Genomic DNA, 20,024 nt, shown 5'->3' on the forward strand with positions numbered 1-20,024 from the left:
AGGCCCCCCCCCCCTAACAAATCAGTACGTGTCTCTGGTGATAACCAGTTCTTAAAGATCTAGGTAAAATGATGATTTTTAATACAATGGAAAAGATATTAAAACTAATTCTATTAACGACCATATTTTATTGCTCAGATTTCTAACAAAATTTATTTTGATACAGCTTTTTGCTCAAGTCGAATGAAAAAAAAATCGTTGGATCTGCTTGATATCCCACAGTTTTTCTTGAAGAACTTAAAGCTTAAATTTTTGAAACTAATGTCTAAATTTATTATTCACTTGCAAAACAGTCAGTAGAAAATTTTTTTAATCTTTCCCCTTTAGACAAAAAGGTGTTCCTACAAGAGATTTAAAACAAAACAAAGATAAAAAAAAATTATCGACTCTATGTAATGCTAATTAAATAAAATCGATAATTAAAGACTGATTCATACACTATTTCTCGACATTTTGGTTTAATGCAGATATACGCTACTAAAACCAAAGATTGTCCATTTTTGTCTTAATGAGACTTACAGTTCAGATTTTTATATAAAAAAAGATTGACGTCTCCTAGTGAAATTTTAGTTTGTTTCAATGAATGGGCGAAATATTTAAATAATAAAGTTTAAGTAATACATACTATTACAACCGTCTCATGGACAGGTGTAAAGGGCACGGAATTGGCAGGCAGAAATGTAAACGATTAAATTTCACAGAACGATTAAATGTAAACGATTAAATTTCACAGAACGATTAAATGTAAACGATTAAATTTCACAGAACGATTAAATGTAAACGATTAAATTTCACAGAACGATTAAATGTAAACGATTAAATTTCACAGTGGTCCAACCACTGCAAAGAACATTTTTTATTATTGTACAGAAACCACTTTTCATTGCAAATTACAATGTGGTCAAGATATAGATTGGTCTGGTGATGGAGAAGAAGTGATGAGCAAATTTCATATCTGCGCATTTTCTGATTAAAAAAAATTCAAAATCCTGTAAAAATCCAGTACAAATTCTTCATGGTTCAAAATGTTGCTTACTTTTTACTCAACCTGATAGATAATGCCTAACTCTTTAGCATTCAGATTGCTCTGCTATATGTAATGCTTACTACAAGATTTCAATGACGTAATTGTTTATCTTTAGAATGATATTGTAATGTAGGTGTGAGACTGGATCTGTTTGGCTTGAACATAAGATAAAGTATTTTGGTCAGATATGGTTAGCGTAAATGCTAAAGGGTTAAATCCAACTCGGCTTATGGAGGGGAGGTAATCTCAAAATTCAAACATTAATGTCCTGAAGAAAATGGAAAGGTTTCTGTTTGGAGATAAGCTTAATAGCTGTCATCAGCATGACAATTGTTTGACTTATACAAAACAGAGTAGAACACATTTATGGTGTATGTAATTAGCATAATTTAAACAAAATGAACTGAGAGAAATGATCAGTGTCCTTATATCACCAGACAGTAAACCTCTCCCTTTCCTTAATGGCATGTCAATTTTGGAGAATTCTTGAATCTTTAGATTATCTCCCCTTCTCTTATGGCCTCTTGGTAATTATGACATATCATCTAGAGCAATGGTTCTCAACTGGGGTCCATATGGCCCCTGATGGTCCATATAACGTGGTCTTTCCTCTTGTTCTTGATGATTTGGGATAAAAATTGGCCCTTTCCCATCTTGGATGAAGAATACTGACATTCTTCATGCACTACCTGCCTGATTAGAAACTCAGACACTCCTATGTCCCTGGCGATGGGCCTGAATGACTTGGAGAGATCATTGTCAATCACGGCCTGGATCTTACCAACAAATTCAAGAGTTCTTTTCTTATCAGAATGATCAGAGTGAGTTTTCTGGGCTGCTGTACCTTTGTAATCACTATTAGACTCATCCAAATCTTTCCGAATCCTCTGCACTGTCCTCAGATTGATACCCAAGCACTCTGAAATGGTGGAGCTTCTGACATGCTGGGCAAAATGCTTAGCAGCATTTCTTCCGACTTAACAGTCTGAGTTGGGTTAACATTGCCATTCATCCTTTTGGGGTTGATAAAATAAGTATCAGTTGAACACTGGGGTCAATGTTATCAACTTAGCCCCTTTTCTAAAATTGCTGGCCTTGTGCCAAAATTTGAAACAAGTATTTACTTTAATTATTTTCTTTCTGTTTCAGCATTATAGATAAACCAGGAGAGGAGAATATGGAAACTAAGTAAGTTTATTTTTTTCTTTTGTATTTCCAATCAAAGTGTTTTGTGATCTCTGTTGCTATTATGTTTTTTTGTTCTCATCTGTAATGTTATATATAAGGTCTTAAAAGGTCTGGCTCTAATTAATTAATTAACCAAAGGAGAAGGGACAGTGTTGATGTCATTCACAGGACCTCTCAGATGGATGAGATCAATGGAGTTGATGTTTAGCTTGAACTTCTTTAAGTCAAACATCTGTCGGAAAAATGTGTAGAAAGAATTCCTAATAGTTGTGACTCTAGGGAGTTGTTGGCACTCCGTCGCTTACGACGTTGAGGGTTCCAGTTGATCCGATCAACGGAACAGCCTGCTCCTGAAATTAACGTGCAAGTGGCTGAGCACTCCACAGACACGTATACCCTTAACGTAGTTCTCGGGAATATTCATCATGACACAGTGTGACAAGGCTGACCCTTTGAATTACAGGCACAACAGAAACAGGAAGTAAGAGTGAGAGAAAGTTGTGAAAGATTACAGCAGGGTTCCCCACCATTCCCTGCCGGACCTTGTGGAGTTTTAGGTGTTTTCGCTCAATAAAAGCTCACAACTCTCGGTCTGGGAATCAAAACCGCGATCCTATGACCGCGAGTCCGCTGCCCTAACCACTGGGCCATTGTACGTCCACCTCTAGGGAGTAATGATCAGGTAAACAGCTGGAGGGTAAAATAAAATAGGGGAAACACAAAGATGAGTCCTTTTGGTAGGTACAAGTGGATAGGGTATGCAATTAGCTTGTTCAGAGAAGCATATGTTGTTCTAGCTATGGTAGAAGTTGTTGACAAAAGAAACAATACATCTGGGTGAGATGTGAATATTTGTCAGTCAGTTCTTTTGGATATGGTCCTGTGTGTATCAGAAGCACTGTCCCAGATTTATGAGTAATATTCCAATATAGATGACATTTAATCTTTCTAAAAAGTCAGCAACTTATGAAGGATGAAGTATTTTCTGATCCTGAAGATGAATCCTTGTGTTTAGGATGTATTGGCTCATCTCATAAATAATGCATTTTTTTCAGTTGCATGAACTAAAAGTCAGAGGGGGATGGGATAAACTACCTGCACCAGCTTGCTATAAAAGCAGGTAGTAATTTTACCTTGTTCTTATTTTTAGTGCACTTATTCTTAGTGCAAGTTTTGAAGAGTGCAGTTTGATTTTAGCAGTTATTTTTTCAAAGCTATAATGGAAGTGACAAAGGAACATATTTGGCATATTTTGTTTTATGAGTTCAATAAAGGCAACAACTCAAAGGAAAGTGTGAGAAATATTAATGCAGTGTATGGGGATTGGACAATAAGTGTAAGCCAGTGTCAATGGTGGTTCCAGAAATTCCGAACCTAGAAGATGAGTCTCATCCTGGAAGACCAGTAGAGCTTGACAAGGACCTCCTGCAAACCCTGGTAGAACAAAATCCCATCGTAACTGTTGAGGAACTAGCAGAAAAGCTTGGATTTGGTAATTCAACCAAATCAACGGGTTCCTCACAAACTTTCTGAGTCTAATCATGTGCTGAGAGTGAATGTGTGCTCTTCTTTGCTGTCACATCTCACGAATGAACCTTTTTGGGACTGAGTAGTGACTAGTGATGAGAAATGGGTTCTCTGTAAAAATGTCAAGCATCAAAGACAATGAGTAGGGAATGGAGAAACACCAGCACCTCCGGCTAAAAAGGTCTTCACCCACATAAGGCGTTGTTATCTGTTTGAAATATGAAAGGTTTAGTCCACTTTGAACTTTTAAATCCAGATCAAACAATAACAAAGGAGATCCACTGTGAGCAGCTTGAGTGGCTTAAGTCAGTGCTAGAAGAAAAAAAAACGACCATCTTTGGTTTCAAGAGGAAAGGTGTTCTTCCATCAGGATAATGCTTGGTCATATACAGCGAGGATGACATTCCAAAGGCTAGAGCCATTTGAATGGGAAACGATGCCCCACCCACCATATTCGCCAGACATGACTCCATCTGATTATCATTTATTCTGCATCCTTCAAAATCATTTAGACTGAAAAAATAGGAATTCTGTAGACGAGGTCAGAACAGTACTGGAGGAGTATTTTTTGTCATGGACAAGTGAATTTTGGAAGAGGGGCCTTGCAAATCTACCAGATAGATGGAAGAGTATTGTAGAAAATGAAGGAGAGCATATTTTAGATTAAAAAAGGACTTTGTTTATCTTAATTTTGAAAAATAAAAGAAGTTTTAAGCTCAGTAGTGTCTGGAGAAAGATGGGAGATTGTGATGTGATGCCATTTGCATATGAAGCCTCTGTTTTATTGAAGTGTGAGAAGGCTGTTGAAACTATAATTTGAAAGAAATTGGTGAAAGTATCATTGTAGCACTCTATTTGAAACAATGACAAGTTCTGGTAGTGTTGTTCTTACCCATTACATAGGCTTCTTAGTCTGACAAGTTGTTTGCTCATAAGCATTTTTAATGGTAGAAATCAATAATTTTGGTAAAAGAAAATAAGAGGTGAAAGCTTTGCTGATGCTAGTTAGAATGGTACATGTGGGAATGTTTTGTTGTTGACAAAGCCATTGTATATTTTCTGTGTTGTGTTTGTAAAAAGTATGGTGGTTGAGTGTAATAGTCTGAATTTGTGCTGTAATTTGGATTAGGGGATTTATGGGGTTATGATATCAAGAATTAACCTTTTGTAGAATTTTTGAGGGTGTGCAAAGGAGGTGATGGGTCTAGTTTTTTTTTTTTTTTTTTTTTTTTTGTTAAGTTTTAGATTTGTTATAATTTTACTCATTTTCCAGATTTTTGGGATTTGGCAGTGCTGGTATGAGTAGTTGCAGGTGATGGTTAGAACAATAATTTCTTCAGACATTAGGATTTTGGGTGTGTTTCTGATTTTGTTTGGGGTTTAAGTTTTTAGGTTTCCCTATTGTGTTTTGGGTGTCTCTTGAGTGTCTCTTGGAAGCAGGACGCCTGTCAACCTCAACCATTGACGAGAAGATTCAGCAAGCTTGAGAGATGGTAATGATGAACCGGTTCACCATTAGAATCAGTTTAGGTGGAAAATGGGTAATTTTTGATTTGTGTTTGGCTTTATTGTGTGGTGAGAGATTGTTCAGAAATACCTGATAAGAGTTGTTGCTCAGTGTTGCAGCTTGGGCATGTTATTGTGACATAGTGTTGTGTGGCTGTTATTGTTGTTGTTCCTGTTGCTAATTACTCCAAAATGTTTTAGTATTTGTTTTGAGGTTTATATTGGCTACTAACACTTGCCACTTTTCTGTTTCTATGTGGTTTACTATTTTCTTTTGTCATTTCCTTGTTTAGTTATTTGATGCTGTTTTTTTTAAAATTTCTGTTGTAAGGAAGATGGACAGACACACTAAAGAGGAAGGTGCTGATCACCTGCCTAAGTATCTCAGGTGGATCAGAGAAGACACACATTTGCTGAAAGGAGTATTTAGCATAGAAGTAGTAGATCCTACCTGGGAGTGCAGCGGTTGAGTAGGAGCTGGCATTTTTTGAGGGTCAGACCAGTTGAACACTGGGGTCAATATAACTAACTCGCAGCCCTTTCCCCCAACAAATTCCAGGCCTTGTTCCTATAGTAAAAAGGTTATTAGAAAACTGTAACATGATACACCAGCCTTTCATTTGTCTTAATTTCTTGATTTATCTAATGTAAATGTAAAATGTCAAACATTTGTTCTCTTTGTTTAAAGGTGTCCAAGCCAAGAAGAAGGCCAGCAAATTGACACGAGGACTAAAGTAGCAGTAATCAGAGAGAATATGAAAAAAATGATATTAAATGGCTTCAGCATGGCAAACTTACATCACATTACTTTACAAATCTTGTATGTGTGTTGTAAGTTGAATATGAAGTTTGAAAAACATGATTTTACTGATCTCATCATTAAAAATGGAGAAGTGAGTAGCTCGATCTCTTCTATTTTGTTTTACCATCCATCTGTCTGTTTTGGAGATTAAGTTGAAAAACCAAAGGATATCACATTTATGATGGCATCTATAAAAAGAAAAGTCTTCGTTATAAATGCAACAATGAAATTATTCTTTAATCAAGCAAGAAACCACATACTCCAAGTCCTCAATACAAGATAACTTATATTTTACAGTCAATTATAGGAAGGTGACTACTGTCAAATAAACACAACAGAGCATCTTGAAAGGCTGGTAGATACTCAAGTGGTACAATATTGGATTAATTGGTAGAGATTAGTTAATCCTTCTGAGGTATGCCACATAATATAGTCTTCCAGTCATCTGAAATTTATATAACTAGCAGCAATACTTTTGCCTAAGTAATTCCTGCCTCAATATTTGTGAACTGTCAATAATGCATGTGTTTAGCATCACCAAACACTCTTAACAATGGATGCTTTATTAATAGCTATATTGCCTAAAAACAGCTTTGAATCAATTCTCAGGCACTGCACCTCTTTGTCACTTATAGTATCTACCTCCCAGCACCTCAGTGTTTCCAACTACTATCTCCCCCTCTTCCTCCTTATCCCTTTCATTACCATTGCCACGATTATTGTGAAGAATATTTCCAATAATATTGATTGGTTTGATTATTTCGATCAGTATTCAATTTTGTCTTTATACAATTCCTTATTCTCCCTTATAGACGGAATAGTTTAATTTACTGTATCTTTACTCATACTTAAGTATCCAAATTATATACAAAAATACATTTGCCTCTGGTTAAAATAATTATTATATATGTTTAATAGTAATCAATATTGATTCCTTTTCTGTGAGACTTGAAGATGCAAATATGGTGTGTTGAAATTTTCAGTGGATTTTACTTTGGAGCTGAATAAAATAACTTGATAAATTATTGGCTCATTATCAAAACACTGTTAGTACACCAGCAATTTGATGATTTATTTTCTAAGTTGCTAAAGACGGATCAACCTGACAGAATTGAAACTGGTCTGACTGATTCATTTTTGTGTATATCTGAAAATATCGTATATAAAGAGACAAGAGGTTTCCATCTGTTTATTTCACACAATGTTGGTTCAAATCGATTGGTATATTATGTGGTGTTGTTTAGCATTAGAAAATAATTTACTCTTTGTCTTCTGTGATTAAATTTTGGGATTTAAGAACCACATATTTTAGTGAGATGATTTAAAAATAGTGATAATTTTTAACCCATTTGTTACCATTTTTCTGTTGATACATGGTCCTTATTTCATTTAATTTTGAAAATAATAAAGAATTTATTAAAATCATTTTGTCATCATTAAGCTAGTGTTTGGAACATAAACTAACTTTAAAACAGGGAACTTGTATCATACAATTAGGGATGGTTTCAGACAGGTTGCTATGAAAAGGAATAAATAAATTTTACCCATTTTCAACTTACCACATACATTATAGAAGAATCACCAAAACATTTTCTTTATTTTTCTTCTCTCCTTTTTCTTTTCTATCTTTCCTTTATGGAAAATCACTGTTTGAAACATTGAAGTATCCCTTGTTTTTCTTCTTTATAATATACAATTAATTATGCTGTACTCCTGTTTGATGTTGTTTTATTTAATTCATGAAACCCTTAAAAATTTTACTGTATTTTATTTGTTGTCAATATTAATACTAGCGAGAAATAATTAGTAGTAAACCCTTATTAGAGAGATATCTAATTCCATTTTTTTAAAAAATGTTTTCTTTTATAGAGCAATCTACCTATCATCCAAAATTTTTTGTTATACCTTCAAAATCTTTGTAATGATCTGCTAAAAGCAACAGCTAGTACCAAACTGCAGATAATTCCCAAAAGATGTTATGATGATATTAAAAAAGTGAAAGTAAGTAACTTCTTTCATTTCTAATCAAATTTTTTTCTCTGAACTGTCATAGTGGTAGTAGTAGTGGTGGTGGAGGGGTATGTAAGGAAGAATAGCTAGGCTTGCAAATGCCATAAGTAAATCATCATCAACTCTTGGATATTATTGTCTTGAGTTCAAGGACTTATAGGGCCAGTCGCCCCAGCTTCCATGGCTTTTAATTGATCAAGAGTATACTGTCTCCCTTTGAATAGGATGTCAGTCTGTCACAGGGTTAGTAATTTACAGTTGAGTGGACTGGATCAATGTGAAAGAAAGTGTATTATTCAAGAACAAAATGCATTGCCCAGTTCTGGGAATTTAAACCAAAATCTGTGATCCTGAATGCAGCATCCTAACTACTAGGCCACATGCCTTTTTACAGTACAGTTCTTTCTAAAAAAAAAGTGAAATAGTATAGTTACAAAACTAATTGACAAAAACAATTAGACTAAATTCCAGCAATAATGGAAACTTCTTCTTACCATCCTATTTTACATTGAAATGCAGAACAGAAATTTGTAGGGATGGATAATCAACCTGGTGCCTTCTCTTTGTCTAGGGTCAACTTATCAAGACTCTCCTGCTGTGATGTGCTGCATGCATGCAGTCAGCCAGGCTTTTGTTTCCAGTCCATTCTTTGATATTCACCATTGTCGTTTAACGTCCGCTTTCCATGCTAGCATGGGTTGGACGATTTGACTGAGGACTGGTGAACCAGATGGCTACACCAAGCTCCAATCTGATTTGGCAGAGTTTCTACAGCTGGATGCCCTTCCTAATGCCAACCACTCCAAGAGTGTAGTGGGTGCTTGAGTATATCAACTTCAGTACTTGACTAGTACTCTATTTTATTTACCTTGGAAGAGTGAAAGATAAAGTTGATTTTAGTGAGAATTAAAACCTGGACATAAAAGACTAGAATAAATTCCAAAGGCATTTACACTGATGCTCTACCAACTCTGTAAAACAACCACCCTTAATTGGTTCTGATTTAGTTGCATAACCAACAGGCTTGAAAGGAGGTGGGTCAAGTGGATAACATCAACCCCAGTAAGATGAAAACCAAGGTTGACTTTGGTAATATTTGAACTCAGAACATAAACATTTGGAACAAATGTTGCAAAGCATTTTCCTAATGCTCTAATGATTCTGCCAATTCACTGCTCTTTATAACAATGGTGATGATGATGATGTTGCTGCTGCTGATGTATTATCAGTTACTACACAAAATGTGATTCAACTACCCATAATATCATATATAAGAGACAAATCTTACTTGAGAGACAATGCTTTCTTGATTCTTCTACATCAAAGAATTATATTTATGAAATGCAAAAAGAATAATGGTGTTATTATTTAAAACTCTCAACAAATATCTAAATCTCAGTAGACGAAGAAAAGAATATTGATTTTTGGAGTGATCAGTTTTCTTTTCTTTCTTATACAGCAGATGGCTGGCTGATACAGCATCCCAATTACCTTATATGGGTTAAGTAAATATTGACCAGTAGAATAGTTAATCATTGATTTTTGATGGTTGTCATTCATTTATTATACTGGCCCTTTACTAATTAAACTGACCATATTTGGCCCAAATATTCTACTTATTTTTATGTTTAAACTATCCAGATCTGGCTGCTCACACCTGTCCCACAATGTCATTCTAAAAATAAACAATGGCATCATCAAACTCTCAAAACTATGAAGTAATGTATGATTAATTGAAAACAGCATGAATAAATAAACATTGCATTTGACAGAGTAATCTGAATGCTAAATCACTGGATTAAAGTATGTAGATTGGTGAAAATATCCGTGTAGTGCATTTGTGCATCATGAGATGAAATCTGATCACTTACACAGACAACATATACTAACAGACAGATACATTATATAATGCTCATTTATACATACAGCTGTGGTGGCTAGTGGTCATCTCCACTTCTATGGTTTGTAGTGGTCATTTTATACACATATATGCTATCTATTAAGTCATTACACTCTAGATATGACACATAGGTATGGTATGTAGTGGTAATTTTACAGGGACACACAGCTATGATGTGTAACAGTTATTTTATATGCTAGATACAGTGCTACACAGATATGGTGTGTTGTAGTCATTTTACATACTAGATCCAGTGAAAATACTATGGTGTGTAGTAGTCTCAGCTATGGTTTGTAGTTATTTACATACATGCTAGTTGCAATGACACACACAGAACTACTATGTGTTGTGGTCACTTACATGGAAGATAACAGCCATATTATGACAGTAATAACAGGAAACAAAATATCATTACTATACATCATTACTTTCCGATTTTAGTCTTTAGTAGTTCTTTATTTTCTGTTTGTTTCTTTCACTTTTCATGTTTTAAGTTAATTTTCTGTTATTCTAGGGTGCTGATCATATTCTAAAAAAGATTGGATTCACCCCAGATTCCTCCAATGGAGCTAAAATATCGAAAAGTATGATTGCAGACAAGGCAGCACTCATATCATGGATTATAGATCTTGCTATTGCACAGTGTGAACTGATAAATTATATGAAAGACAAACATCCATATCCTGGCTTTATAAAGAAAGTAAGTGGCAAAGATGTTTGACAGTGGATTGAAGATAGTTTGATAATGAGTGATGGTCATCAATGGGATAACATAAAACAACAATTTGAATCATATTAAAGGTGTATGTGCAAAAATAGATGTGTGTCAGGATGATACCACAGAATGATTATGTGCAGCATATGATTTTGAGGTAGAAGTTCATGATATTGTGACAATTGGGAGTATATATACATAAAGAGAGTCATTTAACATAACACCCATGCCCATACGCACACATACATACGTACATGGTGGCAGCAGCTCAATTTTGAGCAATGCTATTTATTACTTGATTGTTCTCCTAAACATGAGCATCACAGGTGTGGCTTTTCAATCCTGGTAGGGACCTACACTCTTTTGCATAGATGTAGCAACATTGGGTAGTTTTTGTAGCTGGTGTACGGAGAATTACCATTCAAGCTGACACACACCTGCGTCCCTTCATAGAACTTTTCATTGAGTGTTTTGCCTTTTTCAACTGTAGCCAGCCATAGTAGAGATGTTGAAAAACACTTAATAGAGATGTAAAAGTCAAGTGGTGCCTGTGCTTCAAGCTTTTTATTGAAGGAAGGCTTTGCACAAGACCAATCACACTCTAAACAACATTCACATTTTCCCCAAAAGAACTAGTCTACCTCTATGGATACAAAAATGAGGGGTTTCTCACTCCCAGCTGTTAGAAGGCCATTGGCTCTGCCGAGTTCATCTGCTCTATGTCCCAACACTTTTAGTGCTACTGATATGTAACTCAGTACAACCAGTCATGTGGTTGGGCCTTTGGTGATTAAACTGGCAGCCCTAATCAGCCTGCACTTACTAGATGCAGTAAGCTGTAGTAGTTGATACCCTGATATGGATTATAACTTTAACACAAAGCCACACACAAGGTCTCAAATCGTTAGGAAAAGGATATATGTGATACATGACAGTCAGTACATGGCTTTATGACTATCAAGAATATAAAGGTAACCTTTTACCTGTCCTGTGTATTTCATGTGATACACAGTACATATTTTTCTGGAGTCCATGCATCCTATTTGATTCACATTCTCAGTTTTTTTTCAACTGCCAGAATAACTTGGGACTTATGAAAGGAAAGCTTCAAATTACTCAGAATATATAAAACAAAAAGCTAACTAAAACTCTGACATTTAGGACTTACTTATGAAAATGCTTTGAACAGGCAAAGAGTTAAAGAATATAGTGTAGAATTATGATTATAGTGTCTTATGTTGTTCAAAGTTTTATATAGAATTCATTGCTGGTATTATTATTTGGTTGACTAATGACCTGCTTGTTCTTTTTGTAGCTCCTGGAAGAATCTGAAGTGGAGCAAGGTTGGTGATATGTAGTTATCTTCCCTTGTGTATATTTTCTATTTTACATCTTTTGCTTATAATTTTTTATAAAACTTATGTCTGGGAAATATTTCTTCTGTAGTTATTCATATTATGATTGTTGTAGATTGTGAGGTGGTGTGAAAGGTTGATGTTAACTCTCACAAAATTGATCCTGAACTACTGAATAAACTAAAGTAGCAAAAATTATAATTAAAATACCACAATATAATTTAAATATCTACTTGTTTTAACTCCTAGATATCCTTATGGCTGTTTAGTAATTACATATATAACATGTATGTATATGATACATATATAATACAAAACCACATTAAAATACAAATCTAAAACAAAAGAAAACACAAACATAACTGGAGAAAGAGAGGAAGAAAGAAAGAAAACATCAATTCAACACTAAGTGCTTCAATTGGTAGCACATCACAAAGTTCATTGGAACCTCTTGAAGCTTGGTGGACACAAAACTATAAACTTTTTGCCATCATCATTGTCTTAATGGACAATACATGCATGAGTCAGACAGAATTTATTGAGGCTGATTTTTTATGGCTGGATATCCTCCCTACCACCAACCCTCCTTTGTTTCCAATGCCTTAACACTTCTGCTGTGGAGGACAGGTCTTCTTGAGTACAGCAAAGTGCTAGGTATCTCAGTCCTTAGTCAAAGTGGATGTTGAATTGATGATGATATATATATATGTGTTTTGTGTGTGTATGTTGGTTGCTATCACCATTTTCTGTGGAGGCGCAATGGCCCAGTGGTTAGGGCAGCAGACTCGCGTTCATAGGATCACGGTTTCGATTCCCAGACCGGGCGTTGTGAGTGTTTATTGAGCAAAAACACCTAAAAGCTCCACGAGGCTCCAGCAGGGGATGGTGGCGGACCCTGCTGTACTCTTTCACCACAACTTTCTCTTACTTCTTGTTTTTGTTGTGCCTGTAATTCAAAGGGTCAGCCTTGTCACACTGTGTCACGCTGAATATCCCCAAGAACTACGTTAAGGGTACGCGTGTCTGTGGAGTGCTCAGCCATTTGCACGTTAATTTCATGAGCAGGCTGTTCAGTTGATCGGATCAACTGGAACCCTCATCGTCGTAAGCGATGGAGTGCCAACAACAATCACCATTTTCTATTTTACTTGATTCTTTTCAAAATCCAGATTTTATTTTATTTACTTGCCAAATAAAATTATATTTATTCCTTTCCAGGATGTAGCATTTGTGGACAACCAAAGCCCAATATGATTTGTTCATCTTGTGAAGATAAACAATTGTGCACTAGTTGTGATGGTACCTGGCACTCACATCCAAAGCGTGTTGACCATATACGTTCTCTAATAAAAGATACTTCTCCACCGAGGTAAATTCTAAACATTTTCATACTATTTAAAAAGAGAATCTGGTGCATCGGAAAGAGAAATTGAGGAGAACATGTTGTGTCTTGTTAAGTGTCTGTAGCTATGAAGTGTATTGTAAATGTGAGGCAGAGGAATCAATTCCTGGTGAACTTGCTGTTAACAGATTTAACTGCCTAAGAGCAAATGTGGCTGTGTGGGTAAGAAGCTTGCTTCTCAACCATGAAGTTTCAGATGTAGTACCACTGTGTGGTACCTTTGGCAAGTGCCTTCTATTGTAGCTTTGAGTCAACCAAAACCTTGTGAGTGGATGTGGTTGACTGATTTTATGTCCAATAACACTTACACAATGCCTCACAGATCCTCTCCACCCTATTGACATGATCCAGAGGCAAGCCAAGGCAAGATATCCAGTGCCAGTACAGGTTGCAGGCTCAGCAATGTGGGAGAACAATGATCTCAAATGCAAGCAAAAGATCTCCAAAATGTTTAATGCCATTCCATGCAAATCTGGTTTTATATCAGAGTGACCTTCTCCTAGAGACAAGCTTCAACAAAACCTGAGGGGTGTCTCACCCCCAGTGGTCTTCCAGCATGCCAGACACCAACCTGGAATTTCTGAAGGCCCATGCTATTGCTAGACAGTTATTGAATCTACTCTAGGTTCATCTATCCTTTTGACAGGTCTTGTTTTTAATCCTGCTAGGTTTCTAGCCACCCTCCTCACCAGGCAAGCCTAGTGGGGATGCTGGTTCAGTCACTGACAACTTAGCTGTGCAACAGGTTGTACTGGGCTCCATGTTACCAGTAGCACTTGTGAGAGACCACACAAGAGACCTGACACACACACACACACACACACACACACACACACACACACACACACACACACACATGTATGTGTGTATCCTTGTCTTGATATTGGTTCGGAAGCAAACTTCTTAGCCACACACCCACACCTGTATGGTTGGAGCAACTCCTTTTACATGTTTGACTGCTTTTGAATGTAAAAGAGAATAGATCTTGTAATTAGATATTGAGAAAATATTTTCTGACTTGTTATTTGTAACAATTTAACATTAATGGAACTATTAACCCAGATAGATTTCTGTTTTCGTTTCTTTTCTTCAGTTTACTGTCTGGAATTTCAAGTTTACATCAGTCTGCAGATCCATATATCTCACAGGTAAGTTAGTTTTTTCTTTCTAACTCTAGTTATCCGACATGAACTTAAATTACTCAAGAATCCCTTTAGTTTTAGATCAACTTAGTTCTTAATTTGTTTCCCATAAAATTGTGGTTATATGTTATCATAGTAGTAGTGGTATATTATTTACATTATTTAAATTGGACGGATAGGTGTCCTGGTGGAATTTTGAACCCAACCTTGGGTTCTCATTCCTAAGGTATTTTTTGCTGATGTTATTATTATTATTATTATTATTATTTATTTATTTATTTTTTCTTATTCAAGGAACTGCCTGGAATTGAACTCGGAATCTTAGGGTTGATAGCCTACCCTCTTAGCCATTATGCTATATTCCCATGAATTATAGAGTGAATTCCAGGCAGTGCCTTGAATAAATAATGATAATAATAATAATAATAATAGTAACATCAGCAAAAAATACCTTAGGAATGAGAACCCAGGGTTGGGTTCAAAATTCCACCAGGACACCTGATGAAGGCTGGAGAGTAAATCAGTCGAAATGTTGTGGTAACAACAAACAAGATGGAGACACATATCTGTCCAATGTAAATAATGTACATAATTCCTCATCTCTCAAAATATTTGCAGAAAATAAACACAGAAAGCAGATTCATTGTTATTCTGTAAACAATACCAAATGGTATATTTCCTATTTGCTGCTAGTATTGACTAAGATGACGCTTAATGGTAAAAACAATGTTGCAGATGATAAAAGAGCTTCTATACTAGTGTGACAAATGTTAGTTCAACTTTAGTGATAATTCTAGTTAAGCAAACCATGTAATCTGGAAAGCAAGTTAAAAGTTCATGACTGGGTAAAGCTAGAGTTCTTTCACACTCAGTGTTGCAAAGGCAAGTTCAGTTGCCTGAGAAAGGCCTTTAGTTTGTGTGTGTTCCTATAAGTAAGTCTGCATGGTGCAAGCATTCATAGATGTGTTTCTTTATGGTATATGTATATTTGTGTGTATCCATACAAGTAAGTCTATAGCATGTCAGTCCATAGAAGTAAGTCTATAGCATGTCAGTCCATAGAAGTAAGTGTCTATAAGTATATGATGTGAACAACCATACAAGTGAAGATGTATACGTATCTGTACAGTTGAGTCTGTACAATGTGCATTTCCTTCCATACAAATATGCATAAATGTACATTTTCACTATCCAGCTAATGCATGGTTTCATTAAGAAAGTGTAGAAAATGGTTGATCTGTTCTGGAATGCCAGAGAAAGTAAAGGAATGTTAATCACTCATTGGTTGGTGATTAAAACCCATTTCACTTGCCCAGTAAAATGGTGTGCAACCAAATCACAATGTGGCATAGTTCATGGTGAAACATTTGCTTTAACGTGCAATGGTAATTATATTAGCTCTTCCCTCTCAGGTCGCAGGTAATGAAATAGAAACAGCAATTGTTAAGGAGCCACTCATATATTGAAAAGTAAATGTATCTTTATATGAACATAGGTTGCTAAAATGTTTTCTTTGATTTCTTGAAGAAATCTTTTTTTCACAATTAATGTAGGAAGTTTTACATTATTAGTAAAGTTTGAACTCAAAAAATGTCAAGTAAATGATTTTCTTCTAAAAACATTACTTGTCTTGTGTTACGGTTCTTTGCAGAATAAATATTTCATTAAACTGTTTTTTCAGAAACAATATCAAGATGCTTTGGATATGGATCCGAAGAAACTTGAACGTATTTTACAAGACCTGAGTAATACACTCGAGAGTATGGAATGTGACGAAAATTTTAATGCCAAAAAAATTGAATTGACACGCAAACGTACTGTTTTTACGAATGTCTATATAAAGAAAGTTGATAAAGAACTACAAAAATTAAGTCAACATATTGATAATGTGGATCGACACATTCAAACTCTTGTATTAGACGACAGGGATTTTTATGAACGAGATGAATATGTAGCCCTTACTCAAGACAAACAGTTTATCCAACAAAAAATATCTGAGTATAGGGAAAAACAAAAATATTATATGCTTTTACCATACAAGGATGGTAAATTATTTCCCAGTCATGCATTAAGTCAGCAAGAATATGGTTATATGTCTGATTCTCAATTCAATCGAGATAACCACAGATGTAAAGATTCTTCAGTAATGCTTTCTTCAAGTTATGGTAATTGGGAAAAATCTCCAGTGCATAAACCTCCAATGGTGCTCAGTGATAATTATCTTGAATTCCAAGACATAAATTTCTCTGTGCCACCTGAATCTAGTCAGCTAGATGAACTTGCACACTTAATAGGAAAATCTCCACAGAAAACACCGCCTTTAACAACACTTTTCTCAAGTTTTGGTGGTATTCCTGATGATGATAGTGGAATAATTTATTGGAAATGTTCTACATGTGGCCATAAAAATTCTCCAGACAGGGAAAAATGTTTTAATTGTGACAAGTGGAAAGAATGCAAAACTAGAAAAGACACACCTTCTTTTACTGAAGCAAATGAAAATATGTCTACAACTTTCCAAACGGTTGCTGCTGAACAAGATCAAGTAAGTGAAACTCTTGTAGGATTTTAATTGCTTTTGTGATCTAGAGCAGGGGTTTTCAAACTTTTTGACTTGTGGACCCCTTTATATTTCAGGCTTTACCCTTATAAACGCTTATGAAATTTATACATAAATATTTGCTTAAAATAACATATATTTTTACATTTATTTATTTAACAGTATTTAACAAATAGGTTTATTGTCAATTAAAAGATTTCGATTAAAAAACATATATAAAATCAAATTGCCCATAAAAAGTATTTGCTGTCCACGGACCCCCTGTCTTGTCCTTGCGGACCACAGTTTGAAAACCCCTGATCTAGAGTAATATCTATTGTATTCCAATGTTATTTGACTTAATCCTGATGTTATACTAGAGCAGGGGTCACCAAACTTTTTCAACTATCGACCCCCTTTAGCCACTTCTTCTTCCATATCGACCCCCTTTAGCCACTTCTCCTTCTGTATCAACCACCCTCCACATTTAAAATATCTTAATATCTTACCCTACCGTACCATGTCTTAAATGCGTACCAGGTACTGATGCTGGCAATTAAAATGTTAGCTAAAATATACATGTACGACAAATTAAGAGATTCTATTGAAGATGATGCACTTTTTACATTTAAAATTATGTGTTCAAGTATACAGTATTAAACTTTCAACTTGTATGAAATTGCTTTCACGGTTAGAAAATGTGAAAAACGCATCATATTGTTGGAATATCTTTAATTGAAATTGACAACGTCAAGGTGAGGGATGAGCATGGCGCTGACTAAGTATTTCAAGCAGTTCATCTGGGTGAGCTGGTGTTCCGCACGCTGACCCCCATTCGACCCCCTTGGTTATCATCGACTTCCCTGTAATTCCTTGCCAACCCTTAGGGGGTCCTTTGGACCCCTTTTGGTGATCCCTGTACTAGACCATATTGGCATAGATTGAACAATTTTCCACATTAACCAATGTATTTTGTTAGATGTTGGGATCGTTCTATTAGACTATGTAGATGTAGGCTTATGTATTATATAATTATTATTTCCATTTATTCATTTTTCTGTTATTTACATAACTAGCAATCATGTTCTACTTAACAAATCCCTTATCTATTTTTTATGTTTTTAGCATTATCTTCTCATTATTACAAACACCACTGTCTACCATTTATCTACCATTGTATTCAACTTCTAAATAGATTCTATTAGTAACTTGTAACTGTGATCAGGGAATAAGAGCCTCCTAAGACTAGAGAGTCCTGTAACAAGACAGAGAACTCTTGATTTTTATGAAAATATCAGCTTTATAAAATTTACAAACATTTAGAAATATTTCAATATTTAGGTTTTGCTGAAATGTTTTATAATTATTTATTATTTCTCTAACTGAATCACTGTGTTGATAAAAATTAGAATACTTGACCATTTCTACTGATTCCTCTTCATTTACTTCCCTGGATCCATTTATCTCTTTCTATGTCTCACTCTGCATTACCTGAATAAATAGTAATTTAAAATCTAATTTTCAGATTTTGTTAGAGAAAAAAATAGCTCAACAACAATACAGAAACTCTCTTCAAATGTTGTCTGAAGGCAACAACCCTTTTGATTATGAATCTGCAATAGAACCTACATCTCCATGCAGAACAGTGAATCAACCATGTATCAATTTAGAAGATGATAGAAAAAACCTGAGCTTTAACAAAGTTGACATGGCCACAGCATCTCCTGATGGTCCGGATAAAATTGAAAGGGTTAAAGTTTCATCTGAAGATCTGTCTCAAACCGGTGGGATGAAAGCTTTGCCTGAAGATCTGCATAAAATTGACGAGAAAAGGAGTCGAATTGAGATGGTAGTTGAAGCTGGAGAAATTGTCAAACAGTTACGGGTAAGGCTATTGAACCATTACTATTGCTAATTCAGCTACAATTAGTACTATAATAGTGAGCATTAATTAACGTCATTATTTAATGTCCATAATCATTGCTGGTATGGGTTGGATGGTTTAGCAGTACTTGATGGACCAAAGAGCTGCATTGTTCTCCAGTGTTTGCTTTTGCATGGTTTCTATGGCTGGATGCCCTTTCTAATGTCAACCACTTTACAGCATGTACAGGATGCTTTTTTATGTCACTAGTCCTAGAGAGGTTGCCATTTAGCTTATAAGACAACGAACCCCGAAATGGATGGCTTTATTCTAGGAAATGATGGGTAAAAGTATGAGAGAAGAAGTCAAAGCAGACCAGGTTTTTTGCTGTAGAGGGTCTACATGACTAGTCACATTTTAGAAGAGGCTGGGAGTGATTAACTGGAGCTAGAAAGCTATAAAGATAGTGGTGGTGAGAAATTAGGGTGGACCTTCAATGTATGAGATGGGTAGAAATGAGTGGAACTGAGAGACCAAGAGTGGGTGGCTGGAAGTTGCAAAAGAGCATTGGGGGGAGGGGGTTGAGTGATGGGAGAATGAGTGAGAGAGAGGAGGTAGGTGAGTACCAATGATACAAAAGTTAGTGGGGAATGAGAAGAATAGGAGATTACTGACTGTGGAGCAGTAGAATAGTTATGATGATACAGTAGACATGAGGAGGATGTGAGACTTATGTTGGTTGGGGAGGAGAGATAATTTAGTGGCTCAGTGGTTAGGAGGTGATCAATGAAAGTGTGGGTAGACAGAACTGCATTAACGGATGTAGGATGGACAACGAGTATAATGGTTCTGGATAGTAAGAAAAACGAGCGGTATCAAGGAAGAGCTACCTTTAAGGAGGTGATGAGGATGACTTAAGGAAGAAGAGAATTGGGTGAAGGATCTAGTCTAACCATCATCATCATCATCATCGTTTAACGTCCGCTTTCCATGCTAGCATGGGTTGGACGATTTGACTGAGGACTGGTGAAACCGGATGGCAACACC

The 20,024-nt window shown here is 35.6% G+C and overlaps 1 protein-coding gene across 6 annotated transcripts in view; it reads left to right on the plus strand.

Annotated features, from left to right (window-relative positions):
* LOC106880662 (uncharacterized) overlaps nt 1-20,024 on the plus strand; it is a 74,206-nt gene that overhangs the window by 31,036 nt on the left and 23,146 nt on the right. For all 6 annotated transcript variants that reach the window (XM_089349345.1, XM_089349341.1, XM_014930710.3 and 3 more), the window contains exons 2-10: nt 2,177-2,215; nt 5,937-6,141; nt 7,920-8,051; nt 10,475-10,660; nt 11,991-12,018; nt 13,249-13,399; nt 14,526-14,580; nt 16,256-17,119; nt 18,639-18,998. In XM_089349345.1, coding sequence (XP_089205471.1) covers nt 2,205-2,215; nt 5,937-6,141; nt 7,920-8,051; nt 10,475-10,660; nt 11,991-12,018; nt 13,249-13,399; nt 14,526-14,580; nt 16,256-17,119; nt 18,639-18,998 — 1,992 coding nt within the window. In that variant the 5' untranslated portion in view covers nt 2,177-2,204. The remainder of the gene's footprint in view (nt 1-2,176; nt 2,216-5,936; nt 6,142-7,919; nt 8,052-10,474; nt 10,661-11,990; nt 12,019-13,248; nt 13,400-14,525; nt 14,581-16,255; nt 17,120-18,638; nt 18,999-20,024) is intronic.

The sequence above is a fragment of the Octopus bimaculoides genome, chromosome 1, assembly GCF_046866305.1.
Source record: "Octopus bimaculoides isolate indiv1 chromosome 1, ASM4686630v1, whole genome shotgun sequence".
In the NCBI taxonomy this organism is placed as follows: domain Eukaryota; kingdom Metazoa; phylum Mollusca; class Cephalopoda; order Octopoda; family Octopodidae; genus Octopus; species Octopus bimaculoides.